Genomic DNA, 24859 nt, shown 5'->3' with positions numbered 1-24859 from the left:
TTAAATGTTTTAATAATTTTGCTAATCTTAATTTTAATCTTACTAACATAGTTATAAGTATTACTCTACTTACAACATATTTATGGACTTAAGATGGTATGAATTAAATGACTTTTATTTTTATCTTATTTATTTATTTATGCACCTGGTAACTAAGACCCTTAGGTCAAGTCTTATTTTAATTTTTATGAACTTTTTTTTAAAAAGAAAAATGATGTTATGAAATGAAATGAAACAAGATGATATGGGATGAAATATAATCTCATTAAAATGATGATCATTTACTGAGACTTTTTCAGTGGACTTTTTGGAGGATCTGGAGAAGCTACGTTCAGCGGCTTGGTTTCATTTTCCCACTTTCACTGATACTAAACAGTTAATAAACCACCGTTATTATACATTTAAATCTAACAATAAATAGACAAAATAAAACAAATCACACAACTTCACGCCACGCGTTACCGCCAAAAAGTCCATATGTTTTTTTAACGTTCGAACTGTCAATAGGGTATTCCCCCCTTTATTGTCTATATTTCATGTGGCGAAAATTAACTCCCTGACCCCGTCTTGATAAGTAAGAGGCCTGGGGTTGCCAAATTAAGACGATGATAGTTATTTATATATATGTTGTTATAGGGGATTATGTTTACGAGTTAGGGAAGGGAAATATAATAAACAATTGAGATTGAAATTTTGTATTAAATTCTACGAATACATTTAGGCAATACATTTAGTTGAAAATATAGAAATACTTCTAAATAGTACTGAGAAATTACTATATTAGAACTAAATTAATTTTTTAGATCAAAAAGCTGTCGCGCTGGGAAGTAATCGATGTTGTACGAACATTATCGACCGAGAAAGCAAAAGCTGGCGAGGAAGGCATGACGAAGTTCTCCAGAGGAAATAGATTCTCTATTGCAGAGCATCAAGAAAGGTACGCTTGTTTTTAGTAACTTTAATAGGAAGACAAACTCACCGCTTATCCGAGGTTAAGCGATTACCGGAGCCCATGGATATTACAAGTCAATGCTGCTGATTTTTTCTAAATAATATCCTTTAAGTCAAAACGCATAAATAACTTCTTGATGTATTTATTCCAAGAAAAAGGGGTAACTGTTATTATGTCAATAATAACAATCAAACAATGAAAACATAATTCCAATCCGCGCGGAAAATAACTATAGCCTTTTTTAATTTCACAACGAATACATGAGCCCTGTAAAAACACGAAGTACTTCTAAGTGATATTACCGATTTTATCTTCAAAATTTATATTATATCTAATTTTAAAAATCTATATTAGATAAGCTTTCCTTGTTTTGAGCATCGACCGTCGTTTGTTGACTACATATTTCATTAGAAAAATTGATACCCGCCTGAGATTCGAACACCGGTGCATCGCTCAACACGAATGCACCGGACGTCTTATCCTTTAGGCCACGACGACTTCTAAATGTTACTGAATACTGAAAATGGCGACTGTTAAATAAAATAGGTACAAAGAAGAATGTCAGCGTATATTCGAGCTCCAGAACCGCGTCCTGCAGAGTACAGAGGTGCTAAGTACCGACGAGGCCGAGAGTTCGGTCAGCGAGGAATCCGACTTGGAAGAAATGGGCAAGAATCTCGAAAATATGCTAGCAAATAAAAAGACCACAGAACAGGTAAGGATTAAGATTTATTTGTGGAGCTTGTGGTATTGCTGATATTAAGGTTTCAAGTTATAATTTATTAATTAGAGAATGTCTTATGCCTTAAATCCTGTGTGCATGATGTTGAATAAATCTATATAATAATATATCTATATATATATAAATGAATTGCTGTTCGTTAGTCTCGCTAAAACTCGAGAACAGCTGGATCGATTTTGCTAATTTTTGGTTGGAAGGTTTAAAAGGTAGATAAATATGAAAACGCTCGGAATTAAATGAAAATATCAATTTTGTTTTTCCTTTGATGTGTCCCCCGTCGGACGGATTCCTTTTGTTTGTTTTAAGTTTATTTTATACAAAAGTTTAGGTCTTTTATCCATCGATTGAGGCACTACGAAGTCTGCCGGGTCAGCTAGTATATAAATAATTAACGGGGTCTTATCGGGATTTTCATATTTCATTAGTTTCTGATATTTCGGCGTTGTTGCAATCCCCATGATCATAAAGTGTATTATCTATGCCCATGTATTGTCTATGCCCGGGTAGACTGAGCCGTCACTAACGTAGGTAGCTGCGAAGGTTTCGTTAAAAAACTAAGATACGTTATAATTTGTGTGTAAAAAGAATGGAAGATAACTCTGTCTCTTTCTTTTATTGCTGTTCTCGTATTTGTATCATTTTATAGCGAAAATATTGAAACCTATTTTAATGTGGTAGCTATGCTACGTATCAAAAGTTCAAAGCCATCATAAAGCGAATACTACCCAACGAGCTTAAATTTTCAATCGTGGATGCCGTTGTTTCGTCCTTCAAACTGGAAATAACGGGATTGCTTCGCAGTTAAACTACTTGGGACGCTAGGAATACTTACGTGGGCTTCCAAAACGATCAATAGCTACATCGTGCAAGTTGTATGCGCTTACAATCTATACTAATATATAAATCTACAGCGGTTTTTACGGATGTTCCGTTATAACTACTGAACAATGCATCCGATTGACTTGAAACTTGGTATCCATGTAGAAAATACATGTAATTAATGGATAGACTAATATTTGTATCAATGTTGGACTCTCTATACCAGTTGCGGGGGCGTTAATGATGAGAATCTTTGTGGGGGTGAGAAATAATAATGTTAATTTTAAATGTCCAGCGAAGCGGACGGGTACAGCTAGTAACACTATAATATTATATTATGAAACTTAAAGCAGTAAAAAACATTAATATACTAAACTGGTAAGTTGACTTAAATTTTTATAACTAGCTTATGTCCATACTAGCTGTCAATGGAAAGAGAGGAGGCAGAGAGAGCGGAACTTCGGAAGATGATAATGGGACAGTCCGAGAAGAAACCGCAAATTAATCCAAGCGATCAACAACAAACATCGAGTCAAGGTATGTCTTAAGTTTACAACACAACCTAAAAAGTACTATATCTTTCCCTTATAATATAAAGTTTAAAATACAATAAATTATCTAACACTGGATCATAGTCGTAAATACGTTCTAAATTCAAAGTTCCATAATATATGTGTACAGATCAAGATAATCCAATTCATATTATATTAAGGCGTTAATATTATATTTTAAAATAAATATAAACAGTATAATAATATGCATATAAACAAAATTATTATAAACAGAATTGAGAAAAACAAATGTCGTGTATTGTTAAGTACGTAATTCATTAGAAAAATTGGTACTTGCCAGCGGGATTCGAACACCGTTGCATCGCTAGATACGATTGCACCGGACGTCTTATCTCTTAGGCCGTGACGACTTGTGTATACCACGTGTAAATTAAATAAAAAAAACGATGTGTGGTGTCGTGGGACACCGGATAGGAACGAAGCTCCTTATTATAAAAATATTAATTTTAAGTTCTATTCGAGGTATAAGGAAAATAAAACTGGAGATTTCGCAGCAACCCGCGGTCATTCGGTAACGTGTGAACTTATTGTGGTACACTTCATTCACGGTTGTTTGCATAAGAGTTAGTGTATTGCGCAAACAAACGCTCTGAGATTGTGGTCAATGAATGATAAAAAAATATGTTATTTTTTGTACGTTATTACAAAGTTAAGTCGTACACTATATGCATTACTAATAAAAATCTTACGTTACAGACGTTTTTTCCCGGTTAGGGTACTCCTCCGCATTGTCCCATATGGAACTTCGTTAAAAAAAAACATACATATTATTATGTACACATAATTGATTGTTAAAAATTTCGAATATCGAACAAAGATGGCGCCGGCTGAAGTTACAAACTTAATTCACAGCAGGTCGAGTGCTCCGCATAGTGCGCACGTTCCGCGACGCTTCCGGCCAGCGGTACACGCGCGTCGAGCTCGTGCGGAAGGCGGCCGTCATAGAGGCCTACACCAAGATACGGTCCACCAAGGACGACATGTTCATACGGCAGTTCGCCTCTATGGATGAAACGCAGAAAGAAGAAATGAAGAGGGAGAAGAGAAGAATACAGGTAAAATATAATGGATGTGTACTAGTGTTAACGCATTGATCGAAAATCGACCCTAGTTACTGATACCATAAGATTTAAATTCGTTTTATGTACTAATTTTTTTTTTCTTCATACATTTAAAATTAGTCAATATAATAATAGAGGAGATAATGTTACTTAACTGTGTTAGTCTTACGGCCGTTTTCAATAACCTATCTATCCCTAGTTTCGGTTACTAAAGATAGACAAATCTATATTTTTGTCCTTACTTACGTTCCAATAACCTATCGACGGGCAGCAGTTCCTATCGGATTTATCTATCCATCGTCGGGAGGACGGATAGCCTGCTAAAGATAGAACGCTCATACAAATCGTGCTTACTTCCGTTTCAATATGAGTTTTAAGTAACTCTCCGGTAGGCGGCGCTATCTCTAGTATGGGCATTCGCTTATCTGTCAAAATCGGCTGGTTACATGTTTATCTTTCGAAAGTAAATCGCTTTATTTTAATAATTGTTTCTCTTCATATTGGCATATTGTAGCAGTGATGATAGTGATATGGAATTATTTCAAATGATAATGGATTGTGATGCAGATAGTGATAGTGAGGCCGATATCATATGGTTAGGAAAATAAAGATCGTCTGAATTACATGGCGAAGATCAATAATTACGAATTTGACTATAGATTTCTGAGCAAAGGTGTTGTGAATGAATTGATTAATTTAATGAGACCATATTTGAGTGTAACGTCAAAAAGGTAAGATAAATTTTAACCATAAAAGTACTCGTTATTACAACTTATATTTGTTTATAGCAATAGCAAAATTATACCTAATTTTTGTTGTGTTACAAAATCACACTCAACAGGAATTCTATAATACTGCTGGATTCCCATGGTGCCCTAAATGACATTCATATACTAATACTATAACCTGGTAGGCTATTTACCTTCATTCTTATTACACACTGATACCTCTACATTTTATATTTGTGTTACAGATTCAAATATAGGAGAGGAATTTTGAAATAGAAAAAGAGTATTTTGAATGTGCAATTTGTGTGCAATGCATCATTGATGTTTCAAAATGTTGTTGCTTGATGGCCTGGGTCTACTCATGATACAACTATAATTAACCATTCCGATTGAAAAGGTATTTCTTATTTATATTACCTTATTTATATTATTATTATTATATATTATTATTATATTTTTATTTATTTATATTATATATTTAGGTGTTTATATGAATTTAATATGACACTATTATAATAAATTATCTACATATCAAGAGAACATTGATAACAAGGTGGACTTGGAAATTGCTATTTGCTTGCCGATAGAGGCTATCCCCACAACCCAATCTTTTAACGTGATTAATTAACCCACATACTCAATCGGAACGATTTAAAATGAATCGCATATTAAAACAAGAAATACTATAGAGAGGTAATCTTCTTTTTTAGTTAAGAGCTTATATACTGTATTGTAAAATAATTTAAGCGAATAATGTATAATTTTCAGATGCATTGGTGTTTGTAAAAGAAGACTCCCTGTATATCATTGAAAAGTAGATTAAAACTAGAAAATATGCAAGCTGTTATTATAGCTGCCATGCTGCATAATATCGTCAGAAGTATGAATTTAGAAGAATTAGAATCAGAAATTTCAGTCGCAGATACATTACAGGAAAATAATATAATTGTTCGTAACAATTTTTCAAAACTTACATCTGAAATACAACTATGTACTTATAAATAATTGCTTCCAAAGATAATTTATAAAATAAACTCCAAAGATAATTTGACAATTTTTTATTTTCCAAAATGATAATTACATGGTAGTTAGTACATGCAAGATATTTAATTTTGAATTTGTACATATACTTAAAAAACTATCTAACATAAAATTATTATTGCCTACTTAATTTATGAAATGTAATATTCCTTTTAAGTAATTTTTAATTTTTTAAATTATCTAAATCTAACTTAACTTTTGCTACAACAATTTTCTTTTTATTTATTTTCCAAGTCAAGTCTCTTTTTTGCTATTTGATATTCTGCTAATGCATTGTCCCTATGCTAGCCTTGCATTTCTTTTCTTCCATCTTGTTTCCGCTTGGCTGTAAAAGTGTTAAAAATATTATATGTGACCTACAACAATGTGCATGCTTTATCCAAAATTTCATCTGCAATCCTTACCACCTCCAGCCTGTAACAAAGAGCATAATTATTTCAAATACTACGGCAACCATGTTTATCAATGTGTTATTAGAGACAAACAATCAACTAATTATACTAACCTTACTAAGGTTGTTTCTTATGTTGCCGTAGCGTTCTTTAAGTTTTCCCATTTTAGTCGAAGCTGCGATGGAGTTCGTGGGAAACGACGAATCGACGAATTAAAATCATTTACAAGGGTTTGCCAAGCCTGCTCCTTCAATTTATTGTTTGTGGCATTTGTTGCCTTATTATTGAAATGTTTTTTCGCCGCCACAAGTTCTGCTAGAATCATCGTCTCATCTTTTGTCATGGGTGCTGCCTTTCTTGACTGAAAAAGATATATTTTCTAAACTTGAACTCAAAGTTTTCAAAGTAAAATTATTATTATCAATGTAGTTCATAGATACTTACAGAATTCATTTTATTTCACTGTAGCTCTTTAATTATAAACACACTTAGAATTATAAACGAAAGTTTTAAAGCGTTTTGGAGGTAAGTCATCATCTAATATAGTAGGTAAACAATAGAAAAACAAACAAAAGAAACTGATCACTGCTTATTGGCAAACGGACTGTCAAAACGTTTCGTTTCATAATTTCGACTAGGATAAAAATAGCAATACGTCCAATTAAAAAAAATCTACATAAGTTTTTATTACTTTTTGTTATAAATAAATGTGTTTATGATAGTCTACAATATGCTGGTTAAATTATAGTTATAATTTAGAATAAAATAAAATAAGTCTTGATCCTGATGTTGTTTCGTATTTGTAGTAGAACGAAACGTACCAAGAGGCTCGGATAAATCGGAGGGAAGAAGCTATCTACTGTTGGTTAAAGAGAGATAGCACTTATCCGTGATTGTGAAACGCAAACTAAGGATAGATACGCTCTTGCTGATATTCGGAGATAGCTATCTATCCGAAAACTCAGATACGTTATTGGAAACGGCCGTTAGCCTATTTATATTATTGAATCTTTATGAATAAAAATGTTTGTTCTTAATGTGTTCTTATAACATTTATCCGATTGTAATAAAATTAATTATGTGCAGTTGACTTAGGAACTTCAAGAAAGTAAACTATGATGGTACCGTCAACGTACACCAGATGCCGCACGTATAATTTCAACAAATTGGTGTACTTTAGGTGACCGGGTGACTTAGTTTCTAGTTGTGGAGAAGAACTTAAAAAAACAACGGAATCCTAAATGCGATTTCATCATCATCCATACCAAAGTACATCTTATTGATCTAAAAATCGTTAAATTAACTGTTGTTTTGTTTTTATTCAGGAACAATTGAGACGTATCAAGCGAAATCAGGAGAGAGAAAGACTGGCCGGCAATGTCACCGTACCTGGCCTTGGGAACGACAGTGAGTAATCACTATAATATGTATTGTGCGCGCGGAACTGGTTGTAGCGGATACGTATAAGAGTAATTTAGAGTATAAGTATATATTAATTAAATAATTTCATATATCATTAAGTCACAATAATTTCATATACTTCATTTGTTTTTGGTTTATATTACTGTTAATTACAATATAATGAGATAGCTACAATATAAATGTTTTTATATAAAACAGGAATCATACGCTTCCTAGTGCGCGTTGTACCATTTGAAATCAAGCGAAATCGTACAGATCTTGAAAGGGTAGATAGATTGTCTATTGTACAATTATATCTGTTTGTTAACTGGTTTTCAATGTTCATTGTGTTTTGGTGTGCATTAAAGTATAGTCTGTCTCTTTCTTTTTCTCTTTTCTCTCTCTCACTATACAATTTAACTTTTTTAAGAACCATCACATCGTGAATGCCGTCACCCGCCTTTAGACACTTTATCGATTTCTTAATTGTATAGCAACATCGACTGTTCAAAAAGTTTCACTAAAATTAAACATATCGTATGTTATATGAACAGGTGACCTCGGGCCCTCCTCCAGCAACCTCATACCTCTGGGCCAAATCAAACAAGAGCCGGATCTCCACACGCCATCCCGAAGACGTGCCAAACTAAAGCCTGACTTGAAACTAAAGGTATCAGTATGCAAGGTATTATCGGCTTGTTCATATTTTCATACGCAAATAACACGACACGTTAGGAGTACAAGTAAAGTGTAATGAACGTCCTAAGCATGAGCATGACTTACTAATGTGCGAATGTATTCTGTATGCACTCAATTCTCTACGGCGCGAACTGTTTTTAGACAGAAGCAATCACGCGGTCCGACTTGAGGATCGTCGTTGTTCTAAAGCATATATTATGGGCAACAACCGGCCCGCTGTAAGATATGATCCGGCCCGCGAGACATTTTGAAAAAACCCAAATAAAAAAATATTACATTAGACTTATACTCCCGGCACCCGGGCGGGCCCATCTCCTCTCTCATTGTGTTACGTCGGGAGAGATTGAGCGACGCGGACCAAAACCAGCCGGGGCGGGTTCCGGGCTCTCCACGCCCGTCACTGGCTGAAGGGTGTTTCTTCTGGAGACGCCTGAGCCTCTCCGTCCCCTTTCTTATTCCCCTTTGTTATTTTGGTTTTACTTTTTATTCTGTCTTTCTGTCTGTGTTGTTTTTCGTTCTGTTTTCTTTTATGTTTTGGCCATCTGCCACAAAGAAGGGCTCGACAGCCGGCGTCTTCCGCTCCGTCCGACTCATCGGAGGGAGAGCCTATCAGCGCCAAGTATATGGCGTTGGCGGAAGGGCCGGCGGCTGCTGCTGCGCCGCCCGCCACCGACTGTAAAAAGGATTCATCTCGCGGACTGGCTGCTGCCTCCTCGGCTCCAGGGCAGCCTGCCGTAAGGCAAACGAATATGACAAAATAGGAAAGGTTGAGCGCTTGCAGCGATTCCTGACAGAGGTGGGTCCCTCCCCCTCCCCACATTCAATGTGGTCGGCAATATTGTTTCGACAATTGCGGCCAAATTGGGTGCGGGGTTGAAGGGTACCTATGTGTTCGCTATGAAGGCTGCGGCTAGAGCTAGACTTGCTGCACGCTCGCTTCGAGCAGATTTCGGCGGACTTCGGGCGGAGAATGGACAGTTACGTGTTGATATGGCCGAGATGCAAACGATGGTTGCCGATCTTATCGAGCGGCAATGCAGCTCGGCCCCTGTTCCTCCTCTGCCCGAGCGCAAGCCAGACGGGCAGACTCCCGGTAGTCCCTCCCCGGGGCTACGACCAACATGTCGTCGGCATAGCAGACGACACTTAGCCCGAGGAGAGGACCCCGTAATGCGCCCCGCAGGATCCAGTCGAAGCCGATGTTCCACAGCAGAGGGCCCAGGACAGACCCCTGTAAAACACCGCGCTCGACGGGGAAGCGGTACACCGCCCCACTGTGTCAGACACATTCAATCGACCTATCCTCGAGATAAGAGCTGATCAGCCGGCTCAGGTACGTGGGGACGCGCGGACGCCGTGATACTCGAGCGCCCCCGCAATCACCGACCAAGGCAGGGTGTTGAATGTATGTAGTGTAGCGCAGTAGTGGGCCTACTACAGGCCTACTATAGCGCGAGACCTACTACAACGCGAGACTCTCTACAACGCGAGACTCTCTACAACGCGAGACCCACTACAACGCGAGACCCACTACAACGCGAGACCCACTACAACGCGAGACCCACTACAACGCGAGACCCACTACAACGCGAGACCCACTACAACGGGAGACCCACTACAACGCGAGACCCACTACAACGTGAGACCTACTACAATGCAAGACTTTCTACAACGCGAGACTCTCTACAACGCGAGGCCCACTACAACGCGAGACCTACTACCACGCGAGACCCGAGTAACCTAAAACTAATATAACAGGGTAGCACGTCATTATTAGTAATTGCTTACATTCGAGCTGCGACGCCCAGCCATTTTCAAGTCTGCGAGTGATTTGAAGTTAACGAGCGAGGCGGCTACGGCATTATAGTCTTTTGTAACTCGATCTCTTTATTTACGATATACGATACGATATTTTTTTTCTGAAGTATTGTCGTGGACTAGGCTTGGCTGACATTGTAGCCAAATTTTAGCTGAATTCAGTTAGTCTCAGCTTGATGCTTCATTTAACACCAAAAGGACCAAAAGGCCAAAAAGGGACTGCAAGATTTGCTCTGACAATAACACGCCTAGAGTTGGGTGGGAAATATCGTATTACTGTGATACGTGCGCTGGTAAACCTAGGATTCATCTTGACTGTTGTTTCATTAAATATGACACTAACTCTCTAATTATAGAGTATATTTATCAAAGTTTGTTGTTTTCGACATGTAAATGAAGAACGGGTGAAATTTTTATATTTGTATACGTTTGTTTGTTTATAAATATTTTTGAAGTACCTGTAAAATGTTCACCTAATTTGGCCGAAATCGTTTTGAGTTACTGGTTTGCGCAAACAAAAAGGCCTCGAGATCAAGGGTTAAGATCGGTGATACTACGAGGGCGGCTCTGAAAATTTCGGGAATTAACGAAGTGACACAACATTACTATTTAAAAATGTATTTATTGCTTTTCGAAGTATTCTCCGCGAAATTTGACACATTTTTCCATACGATGGAACCAATCATTGAAGCAACCATTCCATTCGGAAGTTGGGGTCTCCAAAATGGCCGTTTTGTAGGCGTCCACAGCTTCTTCAGGTGATGAAAATCTCTGTCCACGCAATTTATTCTTTATTTTAGGGAAAGTATAGAAATCATTAGAGCTTAGGTCGGGGCTGTACGGCGGATGGTCTAATAATTCTATGTTTTCTTGCTCTAAAAACTCTTTTGTTCTGTGCGCGGTGTGAGAACTCGCATTGTCGTGATGGAGGATGATGCGGCGGTTGCAGTTCTCTTTACGGAGTTCAGAAACGACCTGTGGCAAACAAATACTAGCATACCATTCTGCATTAACCGTTCTTTGTCCCTCAAGAGGAATAGTCGTAACATGGCCGGTTTTGGAGACAAACGTGGCCACCATTTTTTTTGCAACACTCCGTGAACGAACAATTTTTGTTGGCTTTAACTCATTTTCGAACACCCAAACTCGTGACTGGTTTTTTGTTTCGGGTTCGTACGCGTATATCCAGGATTCGTCACCTGATACAATGTTGTATACCGCATTTGAGGATTCTGCGTGGAATCTTTCGAGAGTTCTGACGCACCAAGTAACGCGAGCCGCTTTTTGCTCTTCACAGAGCGAATGCGGTATCCATCGGGAAAACAACTTTTTTACACCTAATTGTTCATGCAAGATTATTTGTATTTGACTCATGTAAATGTCTAAAGTTGCCTGAATTTCGCGGTATGTCACATGTCGATCTTCCTCAATCAGCTTACGCACAGCATCAACGTTTTCTTGGGTGACTGCAGTTTTTGGACGACCTTGACGGGGATCATCACTGAGCTTGACACGTCCACGTTGAAACTCAGCAAACCACCGATAAATTGTGGTTTTGGATGGGCTTCATCACCAAATGCAGAAATCATCCGGTCAACACACTGTTTTTGTGTTAAACCACTTCGAAAGTCATAATAAATCATCGCTCTTCAATTTTCTCGAGTCAATTCCATTTTCTCAACGACTAAACAAGTTTGACAAAACCTCGTGACAAGACCGAGAATCTTTTTTTAAATAAATAAATGGTATTCGATTTTTAAAACCAAGGAGTTTTCAATTAAAAAGATTTTAATATGACAGGAACAGTGGAAATATTCCATTCCCGATACTTTTAGTGCAGCCTATGTAATTATAATTTATTATTTTTATATATAGAAAATCGTGTTATACGTGTGTAAGTGTCACATATCCAATTGAAAGCTTAGTTGTTGGTTTTTCAGGGAAATATTGTATCATAGTCTCTTTAAGGGGGAGGGGAGCATCCGTTTCAACAAATTTATGTCCTTAAGGACATAAATTCGACTTAAGTCAATCTTATCATAAGAGCAATCTTATAGCGGAGCATAGTAGGGATTCACTAGTCTTCAATTTATCGATAAAAACAAAATCGATGTGTATATGTCTATTTGTCTACTGTGCATTTCTACTCATTTGATTGCTATGAAACTTGGTACAGTTGTTGTTGGCACTTCAAGGTTTGTGTCAATCGATGTTTTTCATACACGAATCGAATAATGCATTCGATTCTTCGATCCTCTAGATTCTACCTAACAATATGCACTAAGGTTGCGATTTCTTTGGGCCCCGTTAACTGCTCAACAACTGAATTGCAAGCTTGTCTTTGTCCGTAGCAAGAAATGGCATTTAGATAAAATTGACGTGCATACAGAATACCGCTTAATAACACGTAGAAAGCCAAGCAAGCTAAATTATATGCTTTCGAATAGAATAAAGAACTTTTATTATACGTATTATACAGCTACATAAAATCAGAAGTTGTATTATTTAAATAATGCTTGCAAACAGATCTAAATACTGCTAGTTGATTTTAAAGTTAATTAAAACACACACAGACAGTCACTCTTTAATATAAGCTTTACTGAGATGTTAGAAAAATTTACTAAATGAGCATGGCGCATGTAGTACATAAAAATAAATTTTAATTCAAGATTGCATGAATTCTATCGATATTATTAATCTTAATTGATATTAATTTTTCCAAATATTAACATTTTTAAGCATGTTTTGAACGACTGCATGACTCTTTTAAAATGTAAGCTCTGTAATCAAAATACACATTGTGAGTGTTGGAACAGTGTGGCGCCTGCGGCCAGGTTGGTCACATGAGGACGAACAAAGCGTGTCCGCTATACACCGGCTCGGTTACGGGTGGACCGGCCTCTCCTCCGGACATAGACGTGGAGCCTCCTCCCGTTGAACCAGAAGATGATGATCTTGGATATGTGGATGGAACAAAGCTAACGCTACCAACCAAGATTATTAAGGTAAGGCTTATTTCAAGAGTACCAAGTTGAAATGTGAATTATGTACACTCAACAACACACACTTTCTACATATTCTATAATCAACATATTTCACCCACCTCAAATTAGTTGAATAATAACAATAAATAATAACCGCTAACTAGGATAGTACAGGACTATGGAACATTCCCGATTCTGCGGACCGAATGGTAAACAGTCGACGTCGCCCTAAACACGCCATTACGGTCATTAGACGCAGTCCACTGAGTTTCTCGCTGGATCTTCTGAGTGGGTCACGTTTCCGATCCGGTGGTAGATTCTGCGAAGCACTGCCCTTGCTAGGGCCAAAGCTAGCAACACTTCCGGTTGGAGCGCCGTGAGCTCATGTACTCGTTAGGGTGAAGCTGTAATAACCTCTCAAGGCTATCAGCATAGGTAAAAAAAAAAGTGTACAAGTATTTGGGGGTAAACGATAAAGGGATAATCTTTCACCGAGCGGGTAATATTGCTCGGCAGACCGATGGTCTGAATGTTGTTGTTCGGAACTTGTATGCAAGCTTATCTATACTTCTATATCTATACTAATATATAAATCTACAGTTGTTTTTACGGATGTTCCGTTATACCTACTGAACCATGCATCCGATTGACTTGAAACTTGGAATTCATGTAGAAAATACATGTACTTAATAGATAGACTAATATTTGTATGAGTGTTGGACTCCCTACACCAGTTTCGGGGGCGTTAATGATGAGAATTTTTGTGGGGGTAAGAAATAATAATGTTAATCTTAAATACCCAGCGAAGCGGACGGGTACAGCTAGTCTTGTATAATTTCGTAAGTGAGATTCAGGCATCTATCAATTAAATTCTGTTGTTGTATAAGATAGTTACCGCCACTAGTGAGGTATAAATTCGATTTAATGCGAAGTTTTTCGTTCAGCAAACCGCCGAGGAGCTGAAGCGTCGCGGCGGCGGCAGGCGCGGCAGCGAGTTCGGACGCAGCAAACGCCGCGGCGCCACCGCGGACTCGTGCGAGTACTTGGTCCGGCGGCCGGCCGAGAGGCGCCGCACCGATCCGCTGGTCACCCTGTCGTCGTTGCTGGAAGACGTCCTAAATCACATGCGGCATTTGCCCGATGTACAGCCCTTCCTGTTTCCTGTCAATCATAAGGTAGGTGTTTAAAACATGTTTACAAATTTCAATTTTAGTAAAGTCCAAACTTAGTGCGATGATTAGATCTGGCGTTTTCGGATTATCGAATGGTGCCTATAAAAAACCTTTTATTTTCAACCGGGATGAAAAGTTCGCTTTTAGTCCCTGGCACGCGGGACAAAAGTACCCGATTTTCTCCCGGTGAGAGTGCGCATGCGCGTACCTTTATTTATTCCTGGTAACCTAGAAACTGCATGTTTATATCTTTATGATAATGGAAGCTTGATCAAGAATTGGTTAGTTTTTTGTCATAACATGCAATTAGAATATAATAAAAAATTGATTTAAATAACTCGAGTGATAGTGATTTAGACGTAGAGGTTATTATAAGAAATTTAAGATATTATAAGTTCTATTCATAAAAAAATTCATATGTTACTGGGTTAGACGTTCAAATAAAGTAATAGAAATGTTTGATAGTATATGTGGGGATAAATTATTTATAACATCAAATTTTTTATTTTGAAAGTTTTGTAACATGGAAACATATTAGATTAAAATTTTCAATAGTACAGGTGTTTTATGTATCTTCAAAATTTTTTTTTTAAGAACTGCCATTGATTTGCAGTTAGCTTGTGACCTTAAAACATTGACATTGCTTTTTATTTACCAAAGCACTACATTTTAGCCCAAATTCATTCACACATTATACCTAATCTAAGCGGTTGATTCATAATGAAAGTTTGAAATAGTGAATGAACATAGACCGTTTTCTACATTTATTTCTTTACTATTCACAGTTACTCTATGTTGTACGAATAGGGGACGATAGATAGCATTTTCTTCTCTGGTTGGCAATTTGATTTCTTTTTTTGCTAAGTAGCTTGTGACGAGTTTTAGTGTTATCTCACGAGTAGTAGACATGATTAAAACCTCTTTTACGATTTAATCAGATTGTCCAGTCGTCGATCAGCTATACGAGAACTATAAAGTTAATTTGTTGTTAATTGTGGGAATAGTAAGTTTTTTTTTTAAATAAAATGTCAACAACAAAGAAAAGAGCAATATTTAGGTGTCTGTGATAGTGGTCGAATTTCGATCATTAAACGACCGTTAGTTATTTATGACTTTACAATATTGTTTTTTTTTTTTGACAGCTTGTTGCAGATTACTATCGCATAGTTTCCCGACCGATGGATCTGCAAACTATACGAGATAATCTCCGACAGAAACATTATCAAAGCCGCGAAGAATTCTTGGCCGATGTCAATCAGATCGTCGAGAACAGCACGCTTTATAATGGTGAGTTCGACGGGACAACGCACGATGGAGATATGATATTTGGCGGCTGTCGGAAACCTGTCGGAGGCTTGTGGAGAGTATTAAACGGTAGGCAGCGGCTTGGCTCTGCCCCTGGCATTGCTAAAGTCCATGGGCGACGGTAACCACTCACCATCAGGTGGGCCGTATGCTCGTCTGCCTACAAGGGCAATAAAAAAAAAAAAAAAACCTAAGATATCATCAATGAAAGGGATTCTAAATGAGGCCTGAAAGAAATGTGAAGATAAAAACTTTGATTTTGCGTCCATTTTAATTATAATGATTTATTAGAGTGCGCATTTTTACGGGTGCTCATGGTTTCGGACTGCTTAGACATCACAATAGGAATGCCGAAATTATTTTTTTCTATCTCAATGATGGAGCACATTGTATCGCGCGAATCCAGCCAGGCTCTTCAGTAACTTGGTTTGGATCATCGCATTACACTTTATGGCAATAAGTGGTGATTGTTTTGAGTACAAATCCGTGCAAATTTATTGGTATTTCCGGTTTAGAAATTACTCACCTGCTAAATGTTAAAACCTAAAAAAACTAGTGGACTGTTTATTTTGCCACAAAAATACGATATCCATTCTGACATCACTTCTTCGAGGTTTCAAGATCTTGATATTTGTAGAATCTATACGAATTTGAAGTCGTCGTGGCCTAAAGGATAAGACGTCTGGTGCATTCGTGTTGAGCGATGCATCAGTGTTCGAAATAACAATTTTTCTAATGAATTACGTACTAATCAAATGTTCACGACTGACTTCCAAGGTGAAGGAATAACATCGTGTAATAAAAATCAAACCCGCAAAATTATAATTTGCATAATTGCTGGTGGTAGGACATCTTGTGAGACCGCACGGGTAGGTACTATCGCCCTGTCTATTTCTGCCGTGAAGTAGTAATGCGTTTCGGTTTGAAGTTTACTTAACATCAGGTGGGCTGTGAGCTCGTCCATCCATCTAAGCAATAAAAAATAAAAAAAATGGTGGGGCAGCCGTTGTAACTATACTGTGACCTTAGAACTCAAGGTAGGTGGCGGCATTTACGTTGTAGATGCTCCGGTAACCGCTTAACACCAGGTGGGCTGTGAGCTCGTCCACTAATCTATGCAATACTTTTAGGTCCAACAAGCAGTCTCACTGTGGCCGCCCAGAGAATGTTACAGCGCTGCGTTGAGAAATTAGCAGAAAAAGAGGAACAGCTAATGAAACTCGAGAAACAAATTAATCCATTACTTGATGATAACGATCAGGTAATCTTTGCACTGTTATGGCTTCTTAATTTAATATTGAATATCAAATTCTTCAAAACAATTTAAAAAGTAACAAATATGTAGTACAGTAACAGTTGGACTCATGAAATAAGGAGTTTTTATTTTCGCCAGGTGGCCTTGTCGTTTATATTCGAGAATCTTCTGACAACTAAACTGAAGATAATGCCCGAATCGTGGCCCTTCTTGAAGCCCGTCAACAAGAAACAAGTTAAAGACTATTACAACGTCATCAAGCAACCTATAGACATGGAAACTATGGGAAAGAAGATTCAAGGTATACAAATATTATGTTTTTATCCAAAATTATCGAATCCAGACTAATGTATCGAAATAGTAAATACTGAATAAGTTTCAAAATTTAAGTAAACTTAAATTATTTCTTAAAAATTATTACTTCTGAGCTCAAAATAATTTATTAGATTTGAATGTACCAGTGATGGATCCGTTTGCGCGGTATTCGATATACGAGTATGAATTACGCGGTATTAGATTGGGGGGGAATAGAGACTAGAGTTAGAATAGGGACAAACCGGGATGTCACAATACTTTTGTTGAGTTGTTAGTTTTAACTTTGTTGAACTGAAAATGACTTTTATTTAGCGTTTAAGAATATTAAATAGTTTAATAAAGCTACCTATCTAAAAATTAAATAGTGCCAGTCCTATCGAAAAACTCTATTGTTCCCATACGTAACCTGATTCACCCCAAAGCCATAGTGAATCGGGTCAAGCTAGTTTTTTTCAGATTTTGTGTATATTTTCTAATGAACTATGTATAATAACGCATCGTATATAAAAATTTAATCCTCCGGAACCATTTTAATCTCAATTTTATTGGTATTTACCCTAAGAAAAACCATTGAAAATTTGTGTTGGATTTGGAAAGGGTTTCGATTCCCCCCAATCTACGGTATATGAAGTCGACAACTGTTTAACACCAGAGAGGTTTGTCCAGCGATACCATAGAGAATCGTGTGTTGATTGCTATGATTACTGGTCGTAGGACCTCTTGTGAGTCCGCGCGGGTAGGTACCTATTTCTGCCGTGAAGCAGTAATGCGTTTCAGTAACCATTTAACACCAGGTGGGCTGTGAGATCGTCCACCCATCTAAGCAATAAAAAAAAATATCTTTTTTCAGCTCACAAATATCACAGCCGTGAAGAATTCCTCCGGGACGTACAACTTTTGGTGGATAATTGTCGGGCTTACAACGGCCCGAACTCTCAGTTCACGAGACAAGCTGAGGCCGTATTGAAGGTCACGCAGGACGCTTTAGGCCAGGTATGTTCACGCAGTATTTGTAGCCGAGTCCGCATCTAAATTATCGTTCGTTTGGTGGTTTCGTTATTATTCAACTGTTGAAAGATTGTTCGATGCTTTTTATATTTTGATAATGAAAGACAAGAGACTGTGGGGAAAATTTAAAGATCATCCGGATTTTTGGCGATAGTCAAGCTTCAAGGCACTGATGAAAAGTAATGAGTGAAAGTAAAAGTAAAATAAAGAGTGTGATCAGAACCTTATATAACTTGCACCAAACAAAATTAAGTACTAGTGTAGTTAGTTCAATGTGCATCTATTCGTTACTTTTGGATTTTTATCGATTACTAGCTGACCCGGCAGACTTCGTAGTGCTTCAATCGATAAATAAAAGACCCAAACTTTTGTTTAAAATGAACTTAAAACAAAACTAAAGGAATCCGTCCGACACGGGAGGGACACATCAAAGAGAAAACAAAATTGTTATTTTTATTTAATTCCGAGCATTTTCATATATCTACCTTTTAAACCTTCTTTGGACTTCCACAAATAATTCGAGACCAAAATTAGCCAAATCGGTCCAGCCGTTCTCGAGTTTTAGCGAGACTAACTAGATTGTATTTATATTTAAATAATATATTTTCTACGTGAAATTATTGTCTAATTGTTGCCAAAGTAAATAATTTTAAACATTCCACCGCGATCCAATGGTTACGATGTTTTTGCTATAACATGTCCTCCTGTCAGTATTTGAAAATATTTTTTGTTGGTAAAAATAAAATTAAATGTAATTTATTTTCACAGTTCGACGAGCATGTAAGTCAGTTGGAAGCGAACATAGTTAGGGTTCAGCAGAAAATGCTCGAAGACGCCCAGCACTCGGAGCCGGAGGGCGACGACCTCCCCCCCACGGACGAGAAGCGCGGCCGGGGGCGCCCGCGGAAACACAAGCCCTCAACATCAGACGGTTAGTATCACTACTAGTGGGCGTTGTCCCATGTCTCAAATTAATCATCTTCATTTCATTTCATTTCAGTTCACTCCATAATTATTATCACACCTTATTGGTGGTAGGACCTCTTGTGAGTCCGCACGGGTAGGGCTTATTTCTATCGTGAAGCAGTAATGCGTTTCGGTTTGAAGGGTGGGGCAGCCGTTGTAACTATACTCGAGACCTTAGAACTTAAATCTCAAGGTGGGTGGCGTGGCGTATCTATGTCGTAGATGTCTATGGACTCCAGTAACCACTTAACATCAGGTGAGCTGTGAGCTCTTCCACACACCTAAGCAATAAAAAAAACTATTTTTTTTTTCATAAAAATAAGAATATAAATTAAAATAAGACGTGACCTTAAAAGTCTTAGTTACCAGGTCATCAAATACCTTAAAAAAAAGAAAAAAAATATTAAATATTGTTATTAATATTAAATTTGTCTTTTTTTTTTTTTTTTTTTTTTTATTGTTTAGATGGGTGGACGATGGGTCTAAAGTGGTCTTGGCGAAATCTTTTTTTTTTATTGCCCTTGTAGGCAGACGAGCATACGGCCCACCTGATGGTGAGTGGTTACCGTCGCCCATGGACTTCAGCAATGCCAGGGGCAGAGCCAAGTCGCTGCCTACCGCAAAATCTGTGATTATAGAAGTATAATAAATAGTCTATGACAATAGAATCATGATTTTGTACAAACTTATAATTTAAATTAATTATAGTGGAATTGCGACTGCCGGGGAACACTAGTCTAACTGAATTAACAATCATAATAATTATTTTTTTTTCAACCATTTACTGTTAGATATAAAAGCATGTAAAAAATTTAATTAACAATTTTTCTTGACAACAAAATCGATTTTTCTCTTATGTAAAAAAATTGTATTGTTTTATGCTTAGGTGCTACTCCTAGAAAACGAGGCAGACCACGTAAAGATCAGAACAGTTTGGAAGAAGGTATGTAAAGTTAAGATTAAATAATTATTTTAGTATTCAGTTTTCTTTAAGCGCTGTAACATTATAGCGTATGTGATGATGTATTTCTTTCGGCTTAAAATAAATCGAAGACGCGTTAACTAAATTATAATAATTTATTTAATATTAGATGTTTTCATTGAAATATCGTTAAGTGCTTAAATTTCTCAGTCCTTATTTTGTTAGATGATGTTGAAAGCAAACATTCTTTACATTGATTCGGTTTTGTTTTTACGCCCTTCTTCCGTTATGATTGTACTAGCGACCCGCCCTCGCTTCGCTTCGGAAACATTAAAACACACATGAAACCAAAAAAAAACAAAATAAAAAAAAAATTAAAAAAAAGTAGCCTATGTTCATCAGGGACAATGTCGGCTTCTAATGGAAAAAGAATTTTTCAAATCGGTCCAGTAGTTTCGGAGCCTATTCGAAACAAACAAACAAACAAATCTTTCCTCTTTATAATATTAGTATAGATTAACTCTCCTCTCCCCCCTCCCATGTGCGAAAGTATTTTTCAATTGAACATTGCTAATTACATTTTTAGATCTTCAATACTCGGACAGTGGTAGTTCGGAATTGGAAGAGGTGGAACAGAAAGACATCGTTGACACCATTCAACTCTGTGTCAAGCCAGGTAAGCTGATTAAAGCGCTTTATATATGGCAACTGTTAAGCCACCGTTATAAATGTGGCGTATTAAAAAAAAGAAAAAAAAAAACTATTTGTTGTCACTGTTGTTGTCACGTAATGAAACCTGGAGAAACACTAAAATGACAAACAAAAAAACAATTCACACATGCAGTTCTTTTTTTTATTGCCCTTGTAGGCAGACGAGCATACGGCTCACCTGGTGGTAAGTGGTTACCGTCGCCCATGGACTTCAGCAATGCCAGGGGCAGAGCCAAGCCGCTGCCTACCGAATTGCTGCTTACATTCCCGCCAAAAAGTCCCTGTGTACGATTCAAATGTCAGTTTTGTTACGACAACCACAGAGTACTTATAACTTCTATTCTAAGCATAAATTAATGCACTAACTCCACGTCTTTTAAGGTTTATCTATCAATACGATGTTTAACAATCTGAATACGTGCTCAGAGAACTGTTACTTAATTTATAAATAAGATCGAAATAATTTATTAAATTAACGGGTGACATTGATAGAATTAGGAAAGGAGTAATCCTGTCACAGGCTAAGTTATTTTGAGGCAATGGTTCCGCTTTCTTTACGACACTCATGATGTCATCATACTGAAAAGCAATGATATTTCCAATAAAAAAAAATTAATAACCTAAAATTGGTTAAATAATTTCTAAAAAAACAATTTTTTTCTTAATCTATGTCCACTAATCAATGTCCACAGAGTACAGTCGACATTCGTGGCAATAAGACAAAAGCGCCATTACTTAAGCTCTTGATGTTTATTTCGGACAAACTTAATTGGTGTTATCGTTTTGTAGAAGATACAACGCTGGACGAGCCGAGCATGATATCGGATCCGTCCGATTTCCCGACGACGATCAAACGAGAAGTGACGGACGACCTGCCTCCGCCTTCGGACGACTTCGTGGACCTCGATCAGCCGACTGACTTTACTTTCCCGTCCATCGTAAAGGTAAATATAAATATGTAAACGGACAAACAATATCTACTCACGATATCCTTGCGAGTTGCGAGTTTTACTGGTGGTAGGACCTCTTTACTGGTGGTAGGATCTCTTTACTGGTGGTAGGACCTCTTTACTGGTGCTAGGACCTTTTACTGGTGGTAGGAACTCTTTACTGGTGGCGGGACCTCTTTACTGGTGGTACGACCTCTTTACTGGTGGTAGGATCTCTTTACTGGTGGTAGAACCTCTTACTGGTGGTAGAACCTCTTACTGGTGGTAGGACCTCTTTACTGGTGGTAGAACCTCTTACTGGTGGTAGGACTTCTTTACTGGTGGTGGGACCTCTTTACTGGTGGTAGGATCTCTTTACTGGTGGTAGGACCTTTTACTGGTGGTAGGACCTTTTACTGGTGGTAGGACCTTTTACTGGTGGTAGGAGCTCTTTACTGGTGGCGGGACCTCTTTACTGGTGGTATGACCTCTTTACTGGTGGTAGGATCTCTTTACTGGTGGTAGAACCTCTTTACTGGTGGCGGGACCTCTTTACTGGTGGTAGGACCTCTTGTGAGTCCGCACGGGTAGGTACCACCACCCCGTCTATTTCTGCCATGAAGCAGTAATGTGTTTCAGCTTGAAGGGTGGGGCAGCCGTTGTAACTATACTGATTACTTAGAACATATCTCAAGGTGGGTGGCGCATTTACGTTGTCGATGTCTATGGGCTCCAGTAACCACTTAACACCAGGTGGGCTGTGAACTCATCCACCCATATAAGCAGTAAAAAAAATCGAGGCGTGACAGGCTATTTAAGCGACGTTTTGCAACAATACAGGAGAGCCATTTAATGTTTAAAATTTGGAAATATTATCATAACAAACATAAAAACTTCTCAGCTGTTTGAATGGTGTAAAGTTAATTGAAGTTCAATTGAATACATACATCGAATTGTTGATTCTAATACGAAATAGAACGGACCTTTAATTACAAAGGTAAATGGCGCGTATTACAGCGAAATTTCGCTTAATTAAAAGGAATAAACGTTCACGCATCGATATTTTGATTGTCAACAGGAAGAGCCGATCGAACCTGACATGAACATGGTTCCCGCGATGATAGAGAGTCACATGGAGCCGCCTCAGCAGTTCAAGGAGGAGCCGCCAGAGAATTGGCAGGTACGTGATGACAAGACATTTAAGGCTTCGTCAAACAGAACGCGTACTTAGCGCGCGTCAGAGCGCTAAGTACGCGTAAATTGACGGCGCGCTATGACGCCGAGATGTGTTGTACTAATGTGGTAATGTACTATCAAACAGAGCGCCAGCGCTGTAAGTACGCAACGCTCTGTCGCGCGGCGTTAGTACGCATTGACGTCAGATGTTGTAATTTTTTACAAATTTTATTTTAGCGTCCGATTGAATGTGTATTGAAATAATGGATAATGCCCGAAAAATTTATAGAATTAGTTAGAAAATACCCATGTCATTCCATTACCATTCCATACCCATTAAACAATGTCTGAATCACTCGACATCTTAATACTTTTAAATTTTCTGACTGTTGTAGAAAGGCACTATGATTTGGCGCATGTTACGTTGCGTCAAGGAGCGTTAGGCTCATCTAGTCAATTTGTGTGACATGAAAAGAGCGCGACGTTAAGAGGCAGCGCTAAGTACGCGTTCTGTTTGACGAAGCCTTACAGGCTTTTATTGCTTAGACGATGATTTTATTTGTCAGTGAACGTTTTTGCTCGCCACCTTCGCAAGTTCGTGTTTCTACAAGTACCGTTGTGTAATGGAATTAAAACTTCAGTGTTTAATTTGAATTATGTCCAGAAGTTTAGCGGGTGAAAGTGCTGTTAGCAATAAATTGCTATATTTGAAAATGGTTGAACGTAAATAACATGAACGACGTTCATTTGCTTAGTATGAATCCTTTCGTTTAAGAAATATCGAACCCGCAATATAAAGCAAAGTGAGTTCTGTATTTAATTACATTGCGTGCAAAAAAATTAAATTACAATCTGAATGGTTCTTGAAGATTGTACACTACCGGTACAAGAAAAGCTATAGCTTGTCTCGTTTAATATTTTATTATTCAGTACATTAGATTAAGAGCTTTCTTGTGTAGATCATATAACACATAATGAAGATCTAGTTTCCGCAGACAGAGCTTATGATTCGATTTTGAATTTTAAGGAAACGACTGCTGGATCATTCCATTTAACGATTCCTAATGTGTTTGTATAAAGGAGTTATCTAAAATATTTATTGTAATTAAAATAAAGTTGTAGATAAATATGCAACATTGAAATGAAATTGAAAATGTTATAATGTAATATTATTTTGTCCAGCCCGATCCAGCCATTCAAGATGATCTCCAGGTGACTGATAGCGAGGAAGAAGCAGAAGATGGGTTGTGGTTCTAAGCGGTAAAGATGGTGGTGATGAGAAAAGATAAACGTTTTCGAGAAATTTCCTCGAAAGTCTTCAAACAGTAAACATTTAAATGGAGTTGGAGAGTGGAGTAAACGTTAGGCAGCGGCTTGGCTCTGCGCTGGCATTGCTGAAGTCCATGGGCGACGGTAACCACTCACCATCAGGTGAGCCGTATGCTCGTCTGCCTACAAGGGCAATAAAAAAAGGGTTACAAAAAATGTCACCGATCTTTGTTTCTATATACAGAAGAACATGATTGATTGATTGATTTTTTTTAAAGTGTATTTTAGAAAAATAAGCTATTAAAGAAATAAAAATAATACTTGATATGGACTTTTAATTTATTTAAGCTTAAATCATATTCATTTTCTATGGCTAGTGAGATAACTATACCACTGAATCGTGAAAATCGCATATCAATCGCATCAGAGACACAACGTGAAATATGTTTAATCTTTCTTACACAAAATAGTGCTAATACGAATTTAATACGCCAAGGGGTTCCTGATAAAATAATGAATTTGGTTTTAAAAAAAAGACAGGTTTATTAAAAGTTATCAAAAAAACGGTCCGTCAGTCACTAAGGCAGTCATAGTATATCTTGCCGTACTAACTAATACCTAG

At 37.6% G+C, this 24859-nt stretch overlaps 1 protein-coding gene and 2 long non-coding RNA genes across 6 annotated transcripts in view; 2 read left to right on the top strand and 1 right to left on the bottom strand.

Moving 5' to 3' along the window:
• Taf1 (TATA-box binding protein associated factor) overlaps positions 1 to 24562 on the top strand; it is a 38816-nt gene extending 14254 nt beyond the window's left edge. For 2 of the 4 annotated variants that reach the window (XM_062673204.1, NM_001402256.1), the window contains exons 18-35: positions 804 to 937; positions 1499 to 1667; positions 2936 to 3050; positions 3938 to 4140; positions 7633 to 7714; positions 8263 to 8393; positions 13042 to 13230; positions 14154 to 14384; positions 15524 to 15668; positions 16817 to 16947; positions 17080 to 17242; positions 18107 to 18249; positions 19033 to 19195; positions 20117 to 20173; positions 20739 to 20828; positions 21653 to 21807; positions 22871 to 22972; positions 24151 to 24562. In XM_062673204.1, coding sequence (XP_062529188.1) covers positions 804 to 937; positions 1499 to 1667; positions 2936 to 3050; positions 3938 to 4140; positions 7633 to 7714; positions 8263 to 8393; positions 13042 to 13230; positions 14154 to 14384; positions 15524 to 15668; positions 16817 to 16947; positions 17080 to 17242; positions 18107 to 18249; positions 19033 to 19195; positions 20117 to 20173; positions 20739 to 20828; positions 21653 to 21807; positions 22871 to 22972; positions 24151 to 24225 — 2478 coding nt within the window. In that variant the 3' untranslated portion in view covers positions 24226 to 24562. The remainder of the gene's footprint in view (positions 1 to 803; positions 938 to 1498; positions 1668 to 2935; positions 3051 to 3937; positions 4141 to 7632; positions 7715 to 8262; positions 8394 to 13041; positions 13231 to 14153; positions 14385 to 15523; positions 15669 to 16816; positions 16948 to 17079; positions 17243 to 18106; positions 18250 to 19032; positions 19196 to 20116; positions 20174 to 20738; positions 20829 to 21652; positions 21808 to 22870; positions 22973 to 24150) is intronic. The other 2 variants (XM_062673203.1, NM_001402257.1) reach the window with 2 other exon arrangements.
• On the top strand, positions 4288 to 5920 carry LOC134200450 (uncharacterized). The gene is made up of 3 exons (XR_009975387.1): positions 4288 to 4877; positions 5120 to 5271; positions 5643 to 5920. It is a non-coding gene; the product is annotated as an uncharacterized LOC134200450 (long non-coding RNA).
• On the bottom strand, positions 6211 to 6953 carry LOC134200449 (uncharacterized). Its single transcript, XR_009975386.1, has 3 exons — positions 6752 to 6953; positions 6421 to 6668; positions 6211 to 6329 (listed from the first exon to the last, which is right to left on the bottom strand). It is a non-coding gene; the product is annotated as an uncharacterized LOC134200449 (long non-coding RNA).
• Positions 24563 to 24859: the final 297 nt, after the last annotated feature.

The sequence above is a fragment of the Bombyx mori genome, chromosome 17 (assembly GCF_030269925.1).
Source record: "Bombyx mori chromosome 17, ASM3026992v2".
NCBI classification, from domain to species: Eukaryota; Metazoa; Arthropoda; class Insecta; order Lepidoptera; family Bombycidae; genus Bombyx; species Bombyx mori.
The sequence above is the reverse complement of the archived record's forward strand: the minus strand, read 5'-3'. Positions and strand labels throughout refer to the sequence as shown.